Genomic DNA, 18,067 nt, shown 5'->3' on the forward strand with positions numbered 1-18,067 from the left:
ATAGTTTTTGCTCATTTTAAGAGAGTTTTGATTAATTCACGTATTGCACATCGACTTTTTGCTTTAAATACAACTCGTGAAAGAGATATTCACACGTCTTCTTCGTAGCCTCCACGCTGTTTGCTGTCGTCGTCACAACATTCAGACTTTCTGAACTGAAAGCACGTAAACACACTGAAGTCGGACGAAAAACTCAGAAACATGGACCGTCTGAGGAGCACCTGAATGCAGCATATAACCTGATTGTAAACTAACATCTGACTCCAAACAAACAGCAGCAGAGAACACGTCTTGTCTTTCATGAATACTCCTCGTCTTTGTTTTCCTTCCATGTTTTGTTTTGTTAAAGAAAGTCACAGATGAGATCTCTGCTGAGCTCTAACAAGACGGTGATTCAGATTTGCATGGCTGGAAGGTAAAAGGGAAACTTCGTACCTGAAATTATGTTAAAGAGGTCATATTATGCCCTTTTTGGGGTTCATATATTTAATCTATGTACCTACTAAAGTATGTTCACAATAGCTAAAGTTCTAAAGAAGTGTCTGTTTTCATGAACTGTCGCTCCATGCACCGTCTCACTTCTGACTCTCTCTCTAAGGCTCTGAAGTGCCCACGGTGAGAGTCCCCACGTGGGCCAAGTCTGATCTGATTGGTCAGTCGCTCAGCACGGTTCTCAGAAATGTCCCGCCCCTTTTACCATATTGGGAATGCCGCCACCTTGGCTCCGAAGGGAGCACAAACATTAGCACCTTAGCACTACTGTGCTACCGCAGGCTACGGCATATCGTGGGCGTGTTACAGAAGTTAACAGGCGTGCAACATGAGCTGCTGGGCTTGCCACAACGAGCCAATGGGCTTAGATCAGTGATCTCACACTGACAACGACGTCGGACTGACAAATTTTTTCCGAGGGGGGCTAGAACCGAGCGTTACATGCAGCTAATGCTACAGCTAACAGGAGGACGTAGGAGAAGGCACGTTTCCGCGGACTTTGAACTTTTGCACATAGATGTGCCTAAACATGCACAGGACACTTGGAAAACACACTAAAGATCATATAAAACCAGAAAAAGAAGAATATGGGACCTTTAAGTGTTCCCTCAGATGTTTTGTATTTATATTTCAAGCTATTTCATTTTCATAACAACTATTGAAGGAGTATTGGCGCTCCAGTCATCTCATGTGTTTGGTGTAAGAAGGTGATAACACTCAGTCTGAGCTGTCTTAAGTCAGACTTTCTTGTGTCATGACATTATGCCTACAAGACCAGACAAACACATGCAACAAGACGATGATTTGATCCATCTGGTCTAGTCCATCTACAGTTTTTATATTAACACAAGAACTATCTTAAACATGTCCCTCAGTGTGTGATCTGTCACACTTTTCAATACCATGTGCTTTGAAACAATACTACCTCTGTTTTTAAATACTCTTTAATTGTACAGAACCTTTTAAAAAACTACAGATCTTCTGTCATATTTTAAAAACATTTCTTTTTTCACAAAAACATGAAATAACAAAACACTGGGTAGCTACATTAAGACTTAGAACTCGTTAAAAACAGGACATCAAACTCGTCGAAAACGTTGGCTGGAAATGGCTGCGGACCTCCAGCTGACATGGAATATTTGTTGTTGTTGTTTAGCTTCCTAACAAGCTCCTGTTTGTTTGTGATGCTGAGTATCCTACAGTGTGTGCCCGACATTAGGTCTCCATTACTACCTCAGCAGTTGCTTGCTGCAGCAAAGGAGCATGTTCTGTGGGAAACAAGTTCATTTATTTTTGGGGCTATAAGATGATTGTTTTTGTAGATCATACATATAAGGCTGGATTAGATGTAGACGCATGCTTAGCTTTTTAACAGATAACATATGTTGAACCAGGTAGACCATCTGTTGAAAAGAGTTGCATTGCTAGAGCAGAATGTGACTTCAGCTGACCCCCGTGATAAATAATCATCTATAAGTGACGTTGATTCAGCTCTTTTTACAAAGACCAGCACATCAGAGCAGAGATAAAAACACTGAGCATGTCGACTTAACCTGTAATGGAAAAGATCTGGAAAGACGTAATCAAGTCATATTCAAAACGGCTCTATGCCCCCCCCCCCACACACACACACACACACACACACACACACACACACACACACACACACTCAAAGAAGTCTTTTAATGGAGAGAAGTCAAGAGGCGTCCGTTTGTTCCTGCAGAGAGGACAGACAAGCTTTTGTCCAGCAGAATGTGAACTTTATCAGGAGAAAGATCTGGTTTTACACACACACTCACGCACACAGAAAAAATGTGCAGAAGCTTTTCCGGCTCTGTAATGACACACTACAGTTCAGTCATTGTGAGCTGACGACAGCACAGTCAAGTCGAGCTTCAGTTCGAGCTGGATTAGGAGAGTTAGTTGGACTCCTTGTCACAGCATACAAGCACCAGCAGAGAGCTGACTGCGTTAAGTTAGGTGGTGATGGGTTACTGGACCTTCTTCCAGTTGACCCATTACGTCACATACCAAACAATCCACAAACAAGTCTGCAAGCTGCAAACTGGTTGTATGTCGAAGTGTCAACTTCCAGGTCAAAGCCCGGTGAAGACTGGGGAGCGTGTACACAATGCCTTGGAGGGTCAGACAGACTGAGATGTAAACATGCACGAGTACAATGACCCTGAGACGCATTGACAATGTGCATTAGTTGGATTTCAAGAAAAGTACGCTTTCAGCCAGACGAATGGGTTTTGATGTATTTTAAAAGTCCCCAAAGCACAAATACACTTTTCATCCACAGAGACACAGAAGCAAATTCCTCTATGTAAATGACACACTGCAGCTCAGTGATTGTGGAAAACAACGGTCAAGTTCCACACACAGAGTACACACACTTCTTTACAGACAGGAGTGGAATTACAGGACACCAGAGAGGAGATACGTTGAGTGTTTTCATCACCAGTGTTAGAGACTATATTTACAAACACAATGTCTGGATGCTAACTGTCCTGACGGCAAACAGTCCGTCTTCATGTCACCATTCTCAACACAAACACAACGTTTAAAAAAATCAATAATAGAAATGTCTTCTGGGATTTTGCTGTGTTAACAACCAAAACATATTGATCAAGAACAAATGTCTGAATGTCAGACAAAAACAGTTTTACACACACACACACACACACACACACATATATATATGTATATAGAGTATATACTCCTACTTTGAGATATTCTAATTTGTCTGACAAAAGTTCTGCTGAAGTGTTTTGATTCTTTAATCTGCAACAAAACCACAGTGTTGGCGTAGTTATGGTATTATTTTCTTATTCAATTGCAGTTTAATCAAGAAATCTGCACATCCCAATCAAAGAGGTTGTTAAAGTCAACGAACTATAATTAGTCATTCAAATCTTGGAAATTGAGTCCAAAAAAAAAAAGGTGTTTTCAGAGAGGACGATTTCTGCCTGAACTGTCAGAACCCGCCCCTGCACACGTTTTTTAACTGTGTGTAACAATGTCATGATGACCACAGAAAGTGATAGTATGAAAAACTGAAGCACTCTGCCGCAAAATGAATGACAGCTCGAGCCCCTTGTGTTTTCATTTCAATGTTTTCAAAAAACAGGACATGAAACAACCGATCGAGAGCCGCAGCCTCGACTGTTTTCATGTGGTTAAAGAGAAAACTGTTACTCGTGTCCTCAAACATCCCCTGAAAACAAACAAGAAGGTGTAGAGTCAAATGACTCTGCAAACACGCAAACACACACACACACACACACACACACACACACACACACACACAGTAAATGCCTGCCTGTCAACAACTTGCTCCCTGTATGTGACAAAGTGTGGAAATCATGCAACAGTGTGTTCTTGAGCATGCAAAACAGTGTGTTTTTCTGTGAGTGTGTGTGTGTGTGTGTGTGTGTGTGTGTGTATGAGTACATGTGAGCGGTGTAGAGGTATGTGGAAGGCATTTTAACTGCAGTGTCAGCCTGCTCATTTCCTGAGTCTGCTGCAAAGACAGAACACTTTTTCTTCAACACACACAGAGTCACACAAAAACAGACACAAACACACACACAAACACAGACACAAACACACACACAAACACAGAGACAAACACACACAGAGATGTACAGAGACAGAGAAGCTGACGAAACATACCCACACTGCATGCTGCATGTGAGCCGCTGTGTGTTTACATTCAGGTTTCATGAAGTAAACGTGTCCGTTAAGACCAGATAGACTCACCCGGACTCTGACTGTGACTCGGCCTCCGTCTGGTTGGAGATCCTCCCCCGCCGCTCTGTCCTCCTTCCTTCAGCGTGGAGCCCTCACTTTGGGTCTGTCTGGTCCCTGGAGGTCCAGTCCCTGACCCTGGAGGAGGCAGAGCCTGTCCAGAGGTCCCCTTACTCCCTTGCTGCCTGGCATTGGGCCCCAGCTTGGATGAGACTTTCTGCAGGAAGAGCTGACGTTTAGTGACAGCGTCCCAGCCCAGGGGCCCCAGCTCGGAGCTGCGCACCGAGACCATGGTGTTAGCCATACCCCACTCAGAGTCACAAATGTGGAATGGGGGAAGCAAGGGAGGCGGTGAAGGAGCAGAGGGGAGGAGTGAGGGAGAGAGAGTGTTGAGACAAGAGGGGGGGAGGAGAATAAGCGAGAGAAGGAAAGAGAGGGAGGAGGGAAAACTGGGAGTGTGCTGCAGCCACAAGTGGGTAAAAAAAAAAGATTTGCTATTGTGTTGTACATTCCCCCTGAGGATCCCAACTCAGACCAGGCCAATTTTCCCTCCTTTCGCTTTAGTGTCACCCCCCCACGTTTCTCCCCCTCTGGCTCTTTAAACGCCAGCACACATGGATCCAGTTTGTGGATGAGGGTCTGACGTCTGTGTAAGAGATTTCAGAGTCAAACTTTGAACTGTTGTTCCTCGTCACCACTCTGCAGAGGTTGCAAAGCACGCGCATTCTTTTACTGAAATAGAGGTACTTTTGTAGAAGAAGTGAGGGGGAAAGAAGTGCTGGCTATAAAGTCCAGGCTCTGATATGAAGTCGCAGAGTAAAAAGAGTAAAACGTGTCCTTTTGAAGGATGTTTCTACCAGCTGCTCTGTGCAAAGATAACTGAACCTCACGCCATGATAAACTTAAAATCACAACTTCTTTTCAACCAAACCCCTGTATGAATGTACTGCAAATTATGAATATAAATGTGTCTGCAATTTACATAATCAGACTTTCCTCATTGCAGTGTTTCCCCTACCATTATATAAGGTCAAGTAAAAAAAAAAAATATGTAAGTATTTTCTTTTTGGGGGGCTTTTTGTGCCTTTATTGTAGGGGTAGGATAGTGGATAGAGTCGGAAATCAGGGGAAGAAGTCATTTAAGGATACCTTTACGATAGAAAAGGACAGCTGTCATTAAAAGTAACGCATGAACACCAAGATTCCTTCAAGTGTTTGTGTGTCGGCGTGTCTCTCCCCCCCCCAAAAGCTGTAAACCTAGGGGAAACACTGCATTGAATGAAAAATCTCTGCTGCTCTTAAACTGCTGTGAAGATGCAGCATTGTTGTCTGTCTTTCTTTCATTAAGCCTCAAGGTCTGTCTCAGACATCACATTCACTTGGCGCCTCTGCTGTGCCGTCCAGTTTCCTTTTCTTGTCTGTTTTGTCTTTGGAAGTCGTTTAGCTTTCTGTCTGGATAACTTAAAGCGTTGACTTTTACAAGCCATTTTCTAAAATAGTCTGATGCAAAGAAACAGCCTGTATTTACATTAGTGTAGGTGTTTGTTGCTGTTCATGTGTGAGCAGTTCACCTGTGCTGACACAAAGCCCTCCAGGCTGCCTGTGAGAGAATACGCTGGGGCAGGTTTGAAACCTGTCACCTTCTTACTGGATCTTTAAAAAACACATACCAGAGACACGCACACTGCACACGTACCACTCCTGTAATTAAAACACCCTTTAAGCAACTGTACAGTCTGTACTGTGTGTCAAATATGAGAGAGCATCAGATCACTAAATCTCACTCTTCTGACATGTGCATCATCAGTCTGTTTCATTCTTGACATAACTCCAACCTTCCTGACATCTCCTAAATGATACTGACAAAGTATCATACCTGTATTGTTTTTTTTTTTTTTAATGTTATCTGCAGAGCTGGAAGTTAAGAAATAAAAGTAGTGAAAACATTTCTAACCAGGGCACGTCATAAAAGAAAATACTGGAGACACTTTTTTTAATTGAACTCTTAATCCAATAATTGCCTCCAAACACAGGTTATGTCACGTATAAAGTGTTCCCAGGGAAGGTAACACCTCTGTTTCACAACGACTCCGTTGCATAACCTGCCACTCGAGCCAGAACTGTTCATGCAGCCTCGTTGGCAATTGTATAAAAAAAATGACATCATATTATTATGTCAGCAGCTATTAAACACATATGAGGTATGAGGAGCTCAGTGTAAACCCAACTTATATAAAACAAGTGAAGAAGACAGAAGATATACTTCATGCTACTCACACACACACACACACACACACACACACACACACACACACACACACACACACACACAGGATCCTGTGGACATGCACTGATGGAGAGAGTGAGGGGGCTGCCCACAGCGAGCGCTCCTGAGCTGGTGGTGGGGTGGGGGGTTTCGGTGCCTTGCTAAAGGGTACCTTGACAGTGCTCAGGAAGTGAACTGGCACCTCCCCCCAGCTACCAGACCAATCTCCAGATTTGGAATGACTGGAATGGTTTACAGTGTGTCAGATCTCTGAACCCGTCTTAATGTCTGACACTTATGGATGTTTTTGGACGTGACAGCAAACTTATCGTGGCTTCCAGAACAATAAAAGGAACCTCTGATTAAGACCTGCTTTATTACGCTGCATAGTTTACAGTTCGATTTCTGTTTACAAAGTTTATAAAAGATGAACTGACATCGGGTTAAAGCAAATCGGATTAAGGAATGTAATGTGAAATTGCTCTGCACCGTTTCTCTCCACACGGACTGTTTTTACAGATAATTATTCTCAGATTACTAAAGTAAACCTGAAGGCTTCAGATACCAATATTTGTGTAATTAGCCTACATTTTCAAGCAGAATCTGTGAATAGAGACGCAGTTTATAACCTGAAATGCAAGAACGGGGTAGAAGTGAAGAGATAGCAAGATGCTAAACTGAAGGCTTCAAAGCAGAGAAGGTATCAGAGGATGAACAACTGTCTTTTGTTAATCTTTTAATGTGCTTTCCTTTTCCTCTTTCTTACATTATTATCTCTTTTTATTCTTTGTTTCCTCTCACTGTGTTTTACAGCTTTTGTCCTTTGGATTTAACTTCATCTTTATCTGGTGTTCGGGTTCTGTTCAGCTGCTCTACAAATAAAGTTCTTTCTCCTCAAAGAGTCTGAACACACCAGAACAGGCTCACGGTACTCACCCTGATAGGAGTCCTCTGTTTCTCCACTGCAGACTCTCCATGAGACTCTTTCATCTTGTTTTTAGTCCCCACACCTTCATCATCAGGCACGTCCTGGACAGCCCTCCTGTGGGGGCCTGGGGGTCCTTCCTCAGACCCCAGAGAGCTGGTAGAGGCAGACAGTTTTTGATTGATGGGCACACTCTTCTTCTCCGGCTGAGCGGAGTCACTAGACGTCGTCCGTTGGTTGCTTTTGAGGTTGCTGCTTTTATCTCTGACGGATTTCATCACGCCGGCGACTCTGACTGGACCTGCTGACGATCTTTGTTTTTTCTCGCCCTCCTCTTTAAGTTTTTCATCCTTCCTGGGAGCCACTCTCTTCAAGTTGGCTGGAGCAGATTTGTTCTGCTGATAGAAGAGAAATTAAAGAAGTTATACAGAGAACTATGAAGTCATAGGAGGGAAAAAATAAAATAAACTTCCATGTGTAAACATAAATCAATCAAACGATAAATTAAGAAATATACAAAGTAATAATTAAATTATACTTTTTGGGGAATGATTAAAAAATATGCTTCAGATATTTGACATCATCTTCATTTATTGTCGTATATCTTTATCTACGTGTAGTTCAACAGATTTTCATGAATTCATATATTACTAAATAGGTTGTATTTATACAAAATGTTAGGTCTCTTATGGGTTTTGAACAGGAAGATCAAGGCCAGAGGCCTCATTTAAAAACATTGTGTATGCATAAAAAGAGGCCTGAAACTCGTGTTGTTCATCGTCAGGAGTTTAGCTTGCAAACACTTTTTTATCATGCTTTCTATGCAATATTTTCAAAATGAGAAGCCAGTTTAAAGTCTTTCTATGTGATTTTTCACACTTAAATATAATAGAAATCAAGTATATCCTCTGAAAATAACTCTGTGAGTCATGACTGTCTACAATGGGTGTAACACCTGAGTCCCACTGTCTGTGATGTTTTCAGAGTCCTATCTTCAGTTTGTTTACATCGCCGGGACGGCCGGCTGACTCCTCCCCTCACGTATAAAAGTTGTTTAATTGAGGGACTAGAGAAAAGAAGAATAACATACTGTACTCACTGCTTAACTGTGTTTCTAGATCACGCTCATTTCAGGTAAATTTACATGCAGTGTGAAGATACGAGCATAATAAAATCGCTAGCATTAGCATGCTAACGCAACAATGCAGCGTGAGTTGTTTCGGTTTCATGCTGGTGCTCAAGGGCGACATCTGCTGGATGAAAAAATCACATATAAAGCCTTTAATTACAGCTAGGCCGTCAAATAAAAAAGGAGAAGAATATAAAAAGTACTATGCAGGCATGAAATTATGTGGAAAAATGTAAAATAATTCAAAACCTCATTACTGTACCCGAATATGAACATACAATTAGAAAACAAATAATCCATCACACACCAACGCTCTAAGCCACAGTAAAGTCAGAGTTAAGTCATTTCCAATGTGTGGTAGATTATTCATTTTTCTATATTTACACTATCTTAGAAAGAAAATGAACATTTAATGAAATAAGCTTATGCTTGTTTTGTATTCTAATTGGGTTTTTCTTCATACTAAAAAGTGTATTTATCCTTTTTCAATGCTTCTTTTGAAGAAGGCTGGTCAACAGTTCAGTGACACCACAGTACCTTGATTGGTGTTTTAGTAGGAGACGTGTTCAAGCGAGACCCCACTTTGGCCTTTACATTCGTTAGATCCGGTCTGGAGACTCTCTTCGCCTCCTGACTGGATCTTATGGCCGCTGTGGATGTTGCTGTTTTTGGAGCATTTGAAGTTGTATTTGTTGGTTTGGTTTTTGCTGCTCTGGTGTTCAGTTGGGTTTTTTTGGTGGATACTTCACATCTTTCAGCTTCCTCAGTTGGAGGTGATGTGACGTCATTAACCTCTGGAGCTGGACTCTGAAGGGTTTCATTTGGAGCCTCAGATGGAAGAGGCTCAGCACAGAGAGGCGAGACCACGTTGAACTCTTCTAACCCCGTCTCCGACCTCTCACATTCAGCAACACTCTCAAACGCAGCCCCCTCCACCTGGAGCTCACAAGCTGTGACGCTTGTGAATGTCGTGCTGCTTCTCCGCACACCGACGTCAGAGCTCACAGAGAGAAATAAACTTTCCTCTTCATCGTCATAATCATCGTCATCATCATCTGCAGGGATTTCTGTTGCTTCAGAGTCAGGCGTTGAGGAGCCGTGCCTTCTCTTCTCGCTGCTTTCACTTCCGCTGTTCGCCATTAGCGTCAGGGCGAGCATCATTTTGTTGTTACAGGTGTCGTACTGTGACTCGCCACCGTTTGCGTCCAGGTAAATGGACACAGAGTTATCGTTGGATTCTGTCACCTCTGCTGCTGTGTGCATCTTACCTGCAGAGACATCCTCGCTGTTATCCACTTCACTCCTCTCCTCCTCTTCCTCCTCCTCCTCCTCTTCCTCAGGCACCCACTTTGAAACGACAACACCCGTCATTTCATCCGCTTTGGTCATCACTGTGGTCACCAGAGTGACCTCGAACATGTCATAATCCAGAGGGCTGTCGGTCCGGCCCCCGCTGAGACTGCTCAGACTCCGCAGGGACTCAGGAGACAACTCCCCCAGAAAGGAGGAGGAAGAGGAGGAGGAGGAGGAGGAAATTGGGAAAGCGTTTCCATTGTGATCTCCTGCGCTGTGGAGAGGGAGCCTCATGCTGGATCCAGTTTTCCCCCGGACAGAGAAACCCTCAGAGGGCCGTGAAACACTCATGTCTGAGTCAGGAAGAAGGTGCACCTTTCGTTTCCTTTTTTTTTGGGTTCGCAAAAAAAATGTCTTCTTTATACTCTTTTCATTGACAGCTGACAAAATGTCAAAAGTCGTTTCCTTCTGACATGTATTGCATTTATTTCAGCGTCTATATTTTTTGTTCAATCTTTTAGTACGTCACAGAGTCTCAGGTTTAGGCTTTAAAGGTTGCATCATATCTTGGAGAGAAAAAACAATCCTCTTGTTCTTGTGAGTGCAGAACTTTAAAAAAGTCTTCCTTTAAAAGGCCAGGATCCTCGTTTGATACATGAAGAAAATATTCCTCATTTTAAGGACAGGCTGTTGACGTAATCTGGAAATAGAGAAAAGAAGAACATTTAATGTTTGCACAAGTACAGCTTCTTCTCAGAAGCTATAGCCTCTTTCATCTCCTCCTGTACACAAACACAAACCTCCTGTTGAGAACTGACTGGAAACTATGCACTTACAACTCTACTCATTCACATTGGACAGCAGTCTGCTCCAAGATGTTATAATCTCACTAAACCTGCTGATTCAATTCAGGCTTAATGTTATGTTTTTAATCTTGTTAATGCTTTTAGCCCTTCGGCTTTTAAACTTAGCCTCAAAGGACAATTCAATTATGTGACGCTGTTTGCCCCAAAAGTCACCACACAAGGTCTTATGTCATTTCTTAACATTATTTTGGACACATGTTATTGCATTTCTTTCTCTAAACAATATTTAAGAATGCTAAAATGAATGAAAATGTTTTGTAGTTGTTGTTTTTTTTCATTTTAAAAAGCAGGGGGGAAAAAGATAAACATTTATTCAAATATTTTTTTATTAGATTATTCCATTTGTAAAGAGATCCTGTATAATATAAGGAATAAATATTACCTTTATACGGATTTATTTTTATCCTTCAATGTGCTACATAAAAAGACATTCAGTGAAATATTCAATGACATCATGTGTTCCTCCTGTGACAGATCAGTCGGCTGCTGAAGTCAAATGTTGAAGTTGTGCAACACTCAAAATAATATTTTAATAAATATACATTTTAGTCAGTATTAGTTTGATAAATGTTTTAGATTTCCTCTGGCTCAGCTGACAGTTTGTTTGCTGCTGGGACAAACCTCAGCCTGCAGACTGAAAGTGAAAGAGTTGAGAAATGCTGCCCCCTGCAGGCTAAATCTAAGAACTTGCAGTACATGTGCAACAACAAGGAATACTGTAATACATTCAAGGAAGTGTTTCTAATGATGAACAGCCTCAATAATCTTCAGTGAAACAAGTTGAAGGACCAGTTTGAGTAACTGAAACTTTTCTTAACATGTTGTATTTGGCATGAGCATCCTGTATGACCAGTATTATTTATTATCCGAAACAGAAGCCCATCATTAAGATTAAATTCATTTGAACAGAATGCGTAGAGCTCCATAAAACATTTTAATATTATACTCTATTATTGCCTAAAATATAAAACAGAATTAATATCTTTTCCCCAATCGTGCCTTTTTGGATAATTAAAGGGGAAAAAAGAGGAGCTGCTCTCCTCCTCTCCTCCACTCTCCTACAGTGCTTCAGGTTTTCTGCAAACAGTTTAGGCCATTACTTAAACCAAATTAGCATTAAGAGCTAGCATGTAGCTTTAGATGAATATTCACTGTTTATTTCTTACAAGCTGCATTTTGTCTGAAATAGAGACAGACTCATAAGAAGGAAACTTTATATTCTTTAAAACCTTTTCTACTGGTGCTGAATTATTAGTGCTGCGAGCGATTCTTTAACATATATAAAATAATAAACACAAACCTTTAAAAATGTGAATGTAAAACATGCATTAAAGGTTAAATGACAGAAAAGAAAATGTATTAGCTTAAATATTCTGTTGTTGTAATTATTGGATGTTTTTTGAGAGGGAAAAACAGAATGTTCACTGAGGTGACAACGTTTATACAAATTCTTAAAGCCTTTTGTAGCTTATAATATGTTATCACTCTTAAAATAATCGTTGGTTTAACAAACTTCTTCTTCTAAACTTAATTCCAAACAAAAAGTGTCCTAAGTAAGACATTCAAATAGACGACTGTTGGTTTGATCTCATTTTAAGCTGAAATACATTCAAACAGCAATATCATTGAAATACCAGAAATCAAAACCTTTTTCATTGCAGGAGGGTCAAATATCTGTCGTATGTTTGTCTAAAAGAGTGTGCCTGACATCTGCAGTATATGTGTGTGTGTGTGTATGTAGGTCAGGGACAAAGAGAAAGGAGAGGAGCAGCTAAATAAAGGCGATCAGATCCAGGACAGCGCTCTGTCTCCTATTATCCGGTAATGACAGCAGGGCCGCTGTGCCACACACAGTTAACGTACATTCAGGTAGACACACAGACGGATTGGAAAGAGAGGAGGAAGGAGGATGAGTGATCCGGAAAAAACATTGCCTCACTGAAACAGGACACCTGAAGACACCTGTAACAAACCACTTTACTGAAGACCTGGCCAACACGAAGATTTATTCAATCCAAGCGCACAATGCTGAAAATGTGAGAGACCCGACAGATCCACAGAAAATTCACTAATAAAGAAAAACTATAGATTAAATCTGGAGATGACATGAACATGGACTGTACATGTTACAGAATTTAAAATGAATGTAAACATGCGAGTCCGGTTGAAATGGTACTAAATGGTTTCTCAAAGTCAGACTAACACATCTTAATAACGCGGTTGGAGATCAATTAGCTCGCCTCTTTCATATAAACACCCTAATCGGACCCAAATTGGTCTAGGACATGCTCCACAGTCCCTGCACTAGTAGTACTGATAACAAATCTACACTCCTGCACTTAAACATATATATCTTTGATCGCACAGCCACAAATTTGCACAGCTCTGGATAACCCCCTATATTGTTATTACATATGTAACACTGCCATCACTGTTTTTGCAAACTTACACCTCTTACCTCCAGCAAGTATTTTTACATTCAGTTGACAAGCCTGAATAAATGTTGTATTTAATTTTCTTTTTTTTTTAACCAGTAAGAATGTTAAGTTAAATCCTTGATGTATAAATCTCTTCTTATTTTTTTTATATTTTAAGTGCTTATTTACTATGTATCTATTCTTGTATATTGTTTTATTTGCTCTGATAACATGCTGCTATAACACCACAATTTCCCAGTTTGGCATCAATAAAGTCATTCTATTCTATTAGGCTTTGGGAACTCAAATTGCCTAAGAGTGTAGCGCAGCAGAAATCCTGTTGTCATCTGTCTTCAGAGAGATCACTACATGGGTAAAGCATTGAGTTTGTGTGAAATGTACAGAGCTGTAGAGTTGTCTTCCATACGACAAAATGGGCTTCAATTAGAATCCATTCCCTACTGTAAAGAGTCAATTTAAATCCTACCAGCATCTACTGTGTGGTATTCTGAGGTGAAGGTGGCAGGCAGCCTGGCTAAATTAAATATTAACACTGCCACTGCAGTGTGACTGACCTGCAGACTTCTGTGTCAGCTTCACCTCCCGGGAGCAGACACACAACTGACCTGAGTCACTGCCAGTATCAAAGATTCATCAGATTCATCAGGCGCTCTGTAACAGAAGGCTGCTTCCTTTAACAGATCGTTTTTATCAGACCCTCCAGGGATTCACAGAGAACACTCTCTGCTGGGCCCATCTTCTCAATAGTGTTCATACTGGAGCACCACTTCAGGTCCCCGAGAGATTGTGGATCCCATGAAGTCCACAGCAGACTATGGGCTGTTCAGTATGGTGGAGGGGGGAGGGGGGGTGGGGGGGGGGGGGGGGGGACTTGTAACCATCCAGGATGTGGCCAATAACAGTGGTGATGTCTGCAAACGTCAGACGTTTAACAGAAGGTGCAGTCCTTCATGTAGAGTGTTGCAAGCAAGATACAACTTTAAGATGAATATATTAATCATTCAATTAATTTTGGGGCTTTTTGTGGCTTTGTTGGGGAAATAGAACAGTAGATAGAGTTGTAAATCAGAGAGAGAGGGAGAGAGCGAGAGAGAGAGAGAGAGTGGGGAATGACATGCGGGAAAGGAGCCACAGGTCGCATTTGAACCCTGGCCGCCTGCTTTGAGAACTATTGCCTCCTTACATGGAGCACATGCACTTTGCACCACCAGCACCCAATGGTACAATTTCTAAAATCACTCATAATATTGTTTCTGCAAAGACATGTTCTGTACAAAAATGATATCACACTGGCAAACCAACATAACAGCTAGGCACTGCACTTGTACGAGACTATTTTATTTGTTTTAGTGTACAGGTGTTTTCAGTGAAGCACAAAACAACAAATCAATGGGATTCAAAGATCAAAACAACAATAATAGAGACTTTGGAGCTGGAGGGCCTCCACTTGAGATGAATTCCTTTCAGGTGAGCTGGCCTGTTCTACCTATGAAAAAATATTTTGTCTGGAAACAAAGCAATGGCCGCCCTCAGGCATTCACAGGGCTTTTTCAGACCGTCTACAAACATCACAACTCAAACTCACATGCATGAAAATGAACCGGACTTTGCAGAAGGATTCAGTCCCGTGTACCAAAAGACCTTTTCATGCTTTGTATGCAAATAATCCCAATGAATGGAGGTACAATAGAGTTAGTCTTCTTTGGATTTAAAATTAATCAGTCATAAGACTTTGTAGCCCAAATCTTTTTTATGTGCTCAGGGGTTTGCAAGAAGTCCAACGATTAATCAACCTCCTCTTATTGCATGTTCTGCTTCAGTTCACAACCAACTTCTTAATGTCATCTCCAAACTGTTAGCCACAACATTTTAAAATCTAATTCCTACAGAATTGTAAACAGTTTTGAATTTGAATTTGATTCCTGACACAAAGATAAGCACATGCATGGATAAACATGTAGACTCAGAGGAAGAGTAATTGTTTTAAAGAAGTCCAACGTTCAGTACACAGCCAGGCAAAAACAGACAAATCCGGAGTAGGCTAAAGGGTCAAAAACAGGCAGAGATCATTCAGACTAAGGCTGTAAGAAAAACGCGAGGACGAGGAAACACTACCAACGGGCAACATGAAGGAGAACACTTTGCTAAAATAAATAAACATCTGAAAGTTGTTTCACAGGTCGAAGCATCTTCTCTCACATACAGCTTTGTTGTCTCCAAGATGTAAAACAAAAGACTTCTGCATAAGCTAGAGGGATAGCATGCATCGCATCAGTACCAAAAGTGTAGAATATGTTTGAAATGAACAGAGCTGTAAAGTTGTCCCTGTTTGTTAACAAGGTCAACTGGAAGAATCCCAACAGTACTTGAAAGGGGGCATATTGTCACGTACATATACTTCAATAATGATAATAATAATAATAATAACACCATCAATAAATTGATTCTTGTATACCGGGACAACTTCTGTAGGCCAAATCAATGTCAAAATCAAGCTTTAACTGTACAGTAGACTTAACTGTGCATGTAAACGTAGAGTAAAACCTTGTCTTGACTAGAAACCTGTATGCATGGCATCTATTTTATATTTTATATGAAACAATGTACAATGTATTTGTCCCTGCTCAATAAACTTCTAAACAAAACAAAAATGAACCGACTCTCTGTGGCTTAAACTTGTGAGCTTAAAAAAAAACAAAAAAAAACAAAACCTTGTGAGCTGCCCTTCAGCAGCCAAACATCTCATCCGTTCCTGTTACAATCGGCTTCCCTGTCGGCCTGCGGGGCCTCACTGGGGCCAAGCGTGTGAGTGAGTTAGTCTGAAGTGAATAACAGGGCTAATCCACAAGTTTAATGACTATTGTTGAGCGCTTGGATACCGCTGTGCATTAAGACACGCTTGTCAAACAGGCTCTGATCAGAGCTGGACAGAGAGGAAGAGAGGAAACAAGAATAGGAAGAGAGTGACACGAGTGAAAACGAGATTAAAGAGGCACTGCTCGACAATTACAAAAGGAGGCCTGTAAACAGGAGGCATTTAAAATGCATTCAAATTAACACATTAATAGATTAATGACTTCACTAAGTATTCTATTCCTGATTTTAGTGCTCAAGCTGACCTATTCTGTGAGAATGAACCAACAGATGTCTTTCCATTTGATTTTAGAAATTCAAAAATTTCCCCTCTTAGATTAAGAAATAACAAATACAGATGAATAAAGAAAATGCAATACATCAAATATTTACGAACAGCTTTGAAGTATTTGGCATCAAGAAATCAGATTTTGCACGATGAGAAGAACACATATAACAAATTTAAGAAAATTGTTGAATGTTTCAAATAGAGCAACTACTTTGAGTGTTACTGTAGTTGGCGGACAGAGTTTTCCTCAGCTTACTCCTGGTTTATACTCCTGGAAATCGATCCCGTAGAGGCTACACCGTACAGGCTACTCATAGAGGCTACTCATAGAGGCTACTCATAGAGGCTACACCGTAGAGGCTACACATAGAGGCTACTCATAGAGGCTACACATAGAGGCTACACCGTAGAGGCTACTCATAGAGGCTACTCATAGAGGCTACACATAGAGGCTACACCGTAGAGGCTACACATAGAGGCTACTCATAGAGGCTACACCGTAGAGGCTACTCATAGAGGCTACTCATAGAGGCTACTCATAGAGGCTACACCGTAGAGGCTACTCATAGAGGCTACTCATAGAGGCTACTCATAGAGGCTACTCATAGAGGCTACTCATAGAGGCTACACATAGAGGCTACTCATAGAGGCTACACATAGAGGCTACACATAGAGGCTACACCGTAGAGGCTACACATAGAGGCTACTCATAGAGGCTACACCGTAGAGGCTACACATAGAGGCTACTCATAGAGGCTACTCATAGAGGCTACTCATAGAGGCTACACATAGAGGCTACTCATAGAGGCTACACATAGAGGCTACTCATAGAGGCTACACATAGAGGCTACACCGTAGAGGCTACTCATAGAGGCTACTCATAGAGGCTACACATAGAGGCTACACCGTAGAGGCTACTCATAGAGGCTACACATAGAGACTACACATAGAGGCTACACCGTAGAGGCTACTCATAGAGGCTACTCAGAGGCTACACATAGAGGCTACACCGTAGAGGCTACTCATAGAGGCTACTCATAGAGGCTACTCAGAGGCCTACATACTTGTGACTTGGTGTGTCTGTGTAACTCTGCAATACTTTGCCTACAACTGCTAAATGGAAGATTTCTAAGATCGCCAATTTTCAGTTGCTTGTTTATGCACAGGTTACCATGGTGACTGAAACCCGAGCACATAACGCTGGAGTTGTAGAGGATTAATATTAATTGTTAATGGTTTCTGCACCAATACACCAAGACAAATTCCTTGTATGTGTAAATGTACTTGACAATAAAACCAGATTCTGATTGTGATTAAGCAGCAGGGGTGGGCGCAGTGTAACGGTTTGTCAGGAGGCGGCGCTCAGCTTATCATTAAGTTGACTGAAAGTTAGTAAGATTTTCCAGCATGGGGGCCGCCAATGAACCTTTAACAGATAGATGACATCACTCAGGCTTAATCCATTAACATTGTATGGGAGGTGCACATCAGGCTATTAGGCATTTCTTTAGGTACAGGGCTAAAAGAACCTACAGTGTACGCTACGGTGTAGATTTGAAGCAGAAGTATCAGTTTAGTACCATCCTGCCTCTGACGGTCACAAAGCCACCCAGACTTTTGGACTTTCAGCTCCACAGGGGGCGGCTGACCGGCAGACAGCTACATGTCATCAGGCTGCTCTGTACCAGCTAATGGAAGCTAGTTATGGCAGGTAATCATTCAATTTCTATGGGGCAGATATGCATTCACCAAGCCTCACATTT

The 18,067-nt window shown here is 41.4% G+C and overlaps 1 protein-coding gene across 2 annotated transcripts in view; it reads right to left on the bottom strand.

Annotated features, from left to right (window-relative positions):
- Positions 1–18,067, bottom strand: part of LOC132982323 (microtubule-associated tumor suppressor 1 homolog) — a 68,356-nt gene that overhangs the window by 44,413 nt on the left and 5,876 nt on the right. The window contains exons 2-4 of one of the 2 annotated variants that reach the window (XM_061048760.1): positions 9,103–10,558; positions 7,448–7,831; positions 4,258–4,462 (exon numbers count right to left, since the gene is read on the bottom strand). In XM_061048760.1, the coding sequence (XP_060904743.1) occupies positions 4,258–4,462; positions 7,448–7,831; positions 9,103–10,209 (1,696 nt within the window). In that variant the 5' untranslated portion in view covers positions 10,210–10,558. Of the gene's footprint in view, positions 1–4,257; positions 4,463–7,447; positions 7,835–9,102; positions 10,559–18,067 lie in introns of both variants that reach the window. The other variant, XM_061048752.1, reaches the window with a different exon arrangement.

This window comes from Labrus mixtus, chromosome 2 (genome assembly GCF_963584025.1).
Source record: "Labrus mixtus chromosome 2, fLabMix1.1, whole genome shotgun sequence".
In the NCBI taxonomy this organism is placed as follows: Eukaryota; Metazoa; Chordata; class Actinopteri; order Labriformes; family Labridae; genus Labrus; species Labrus mixtus.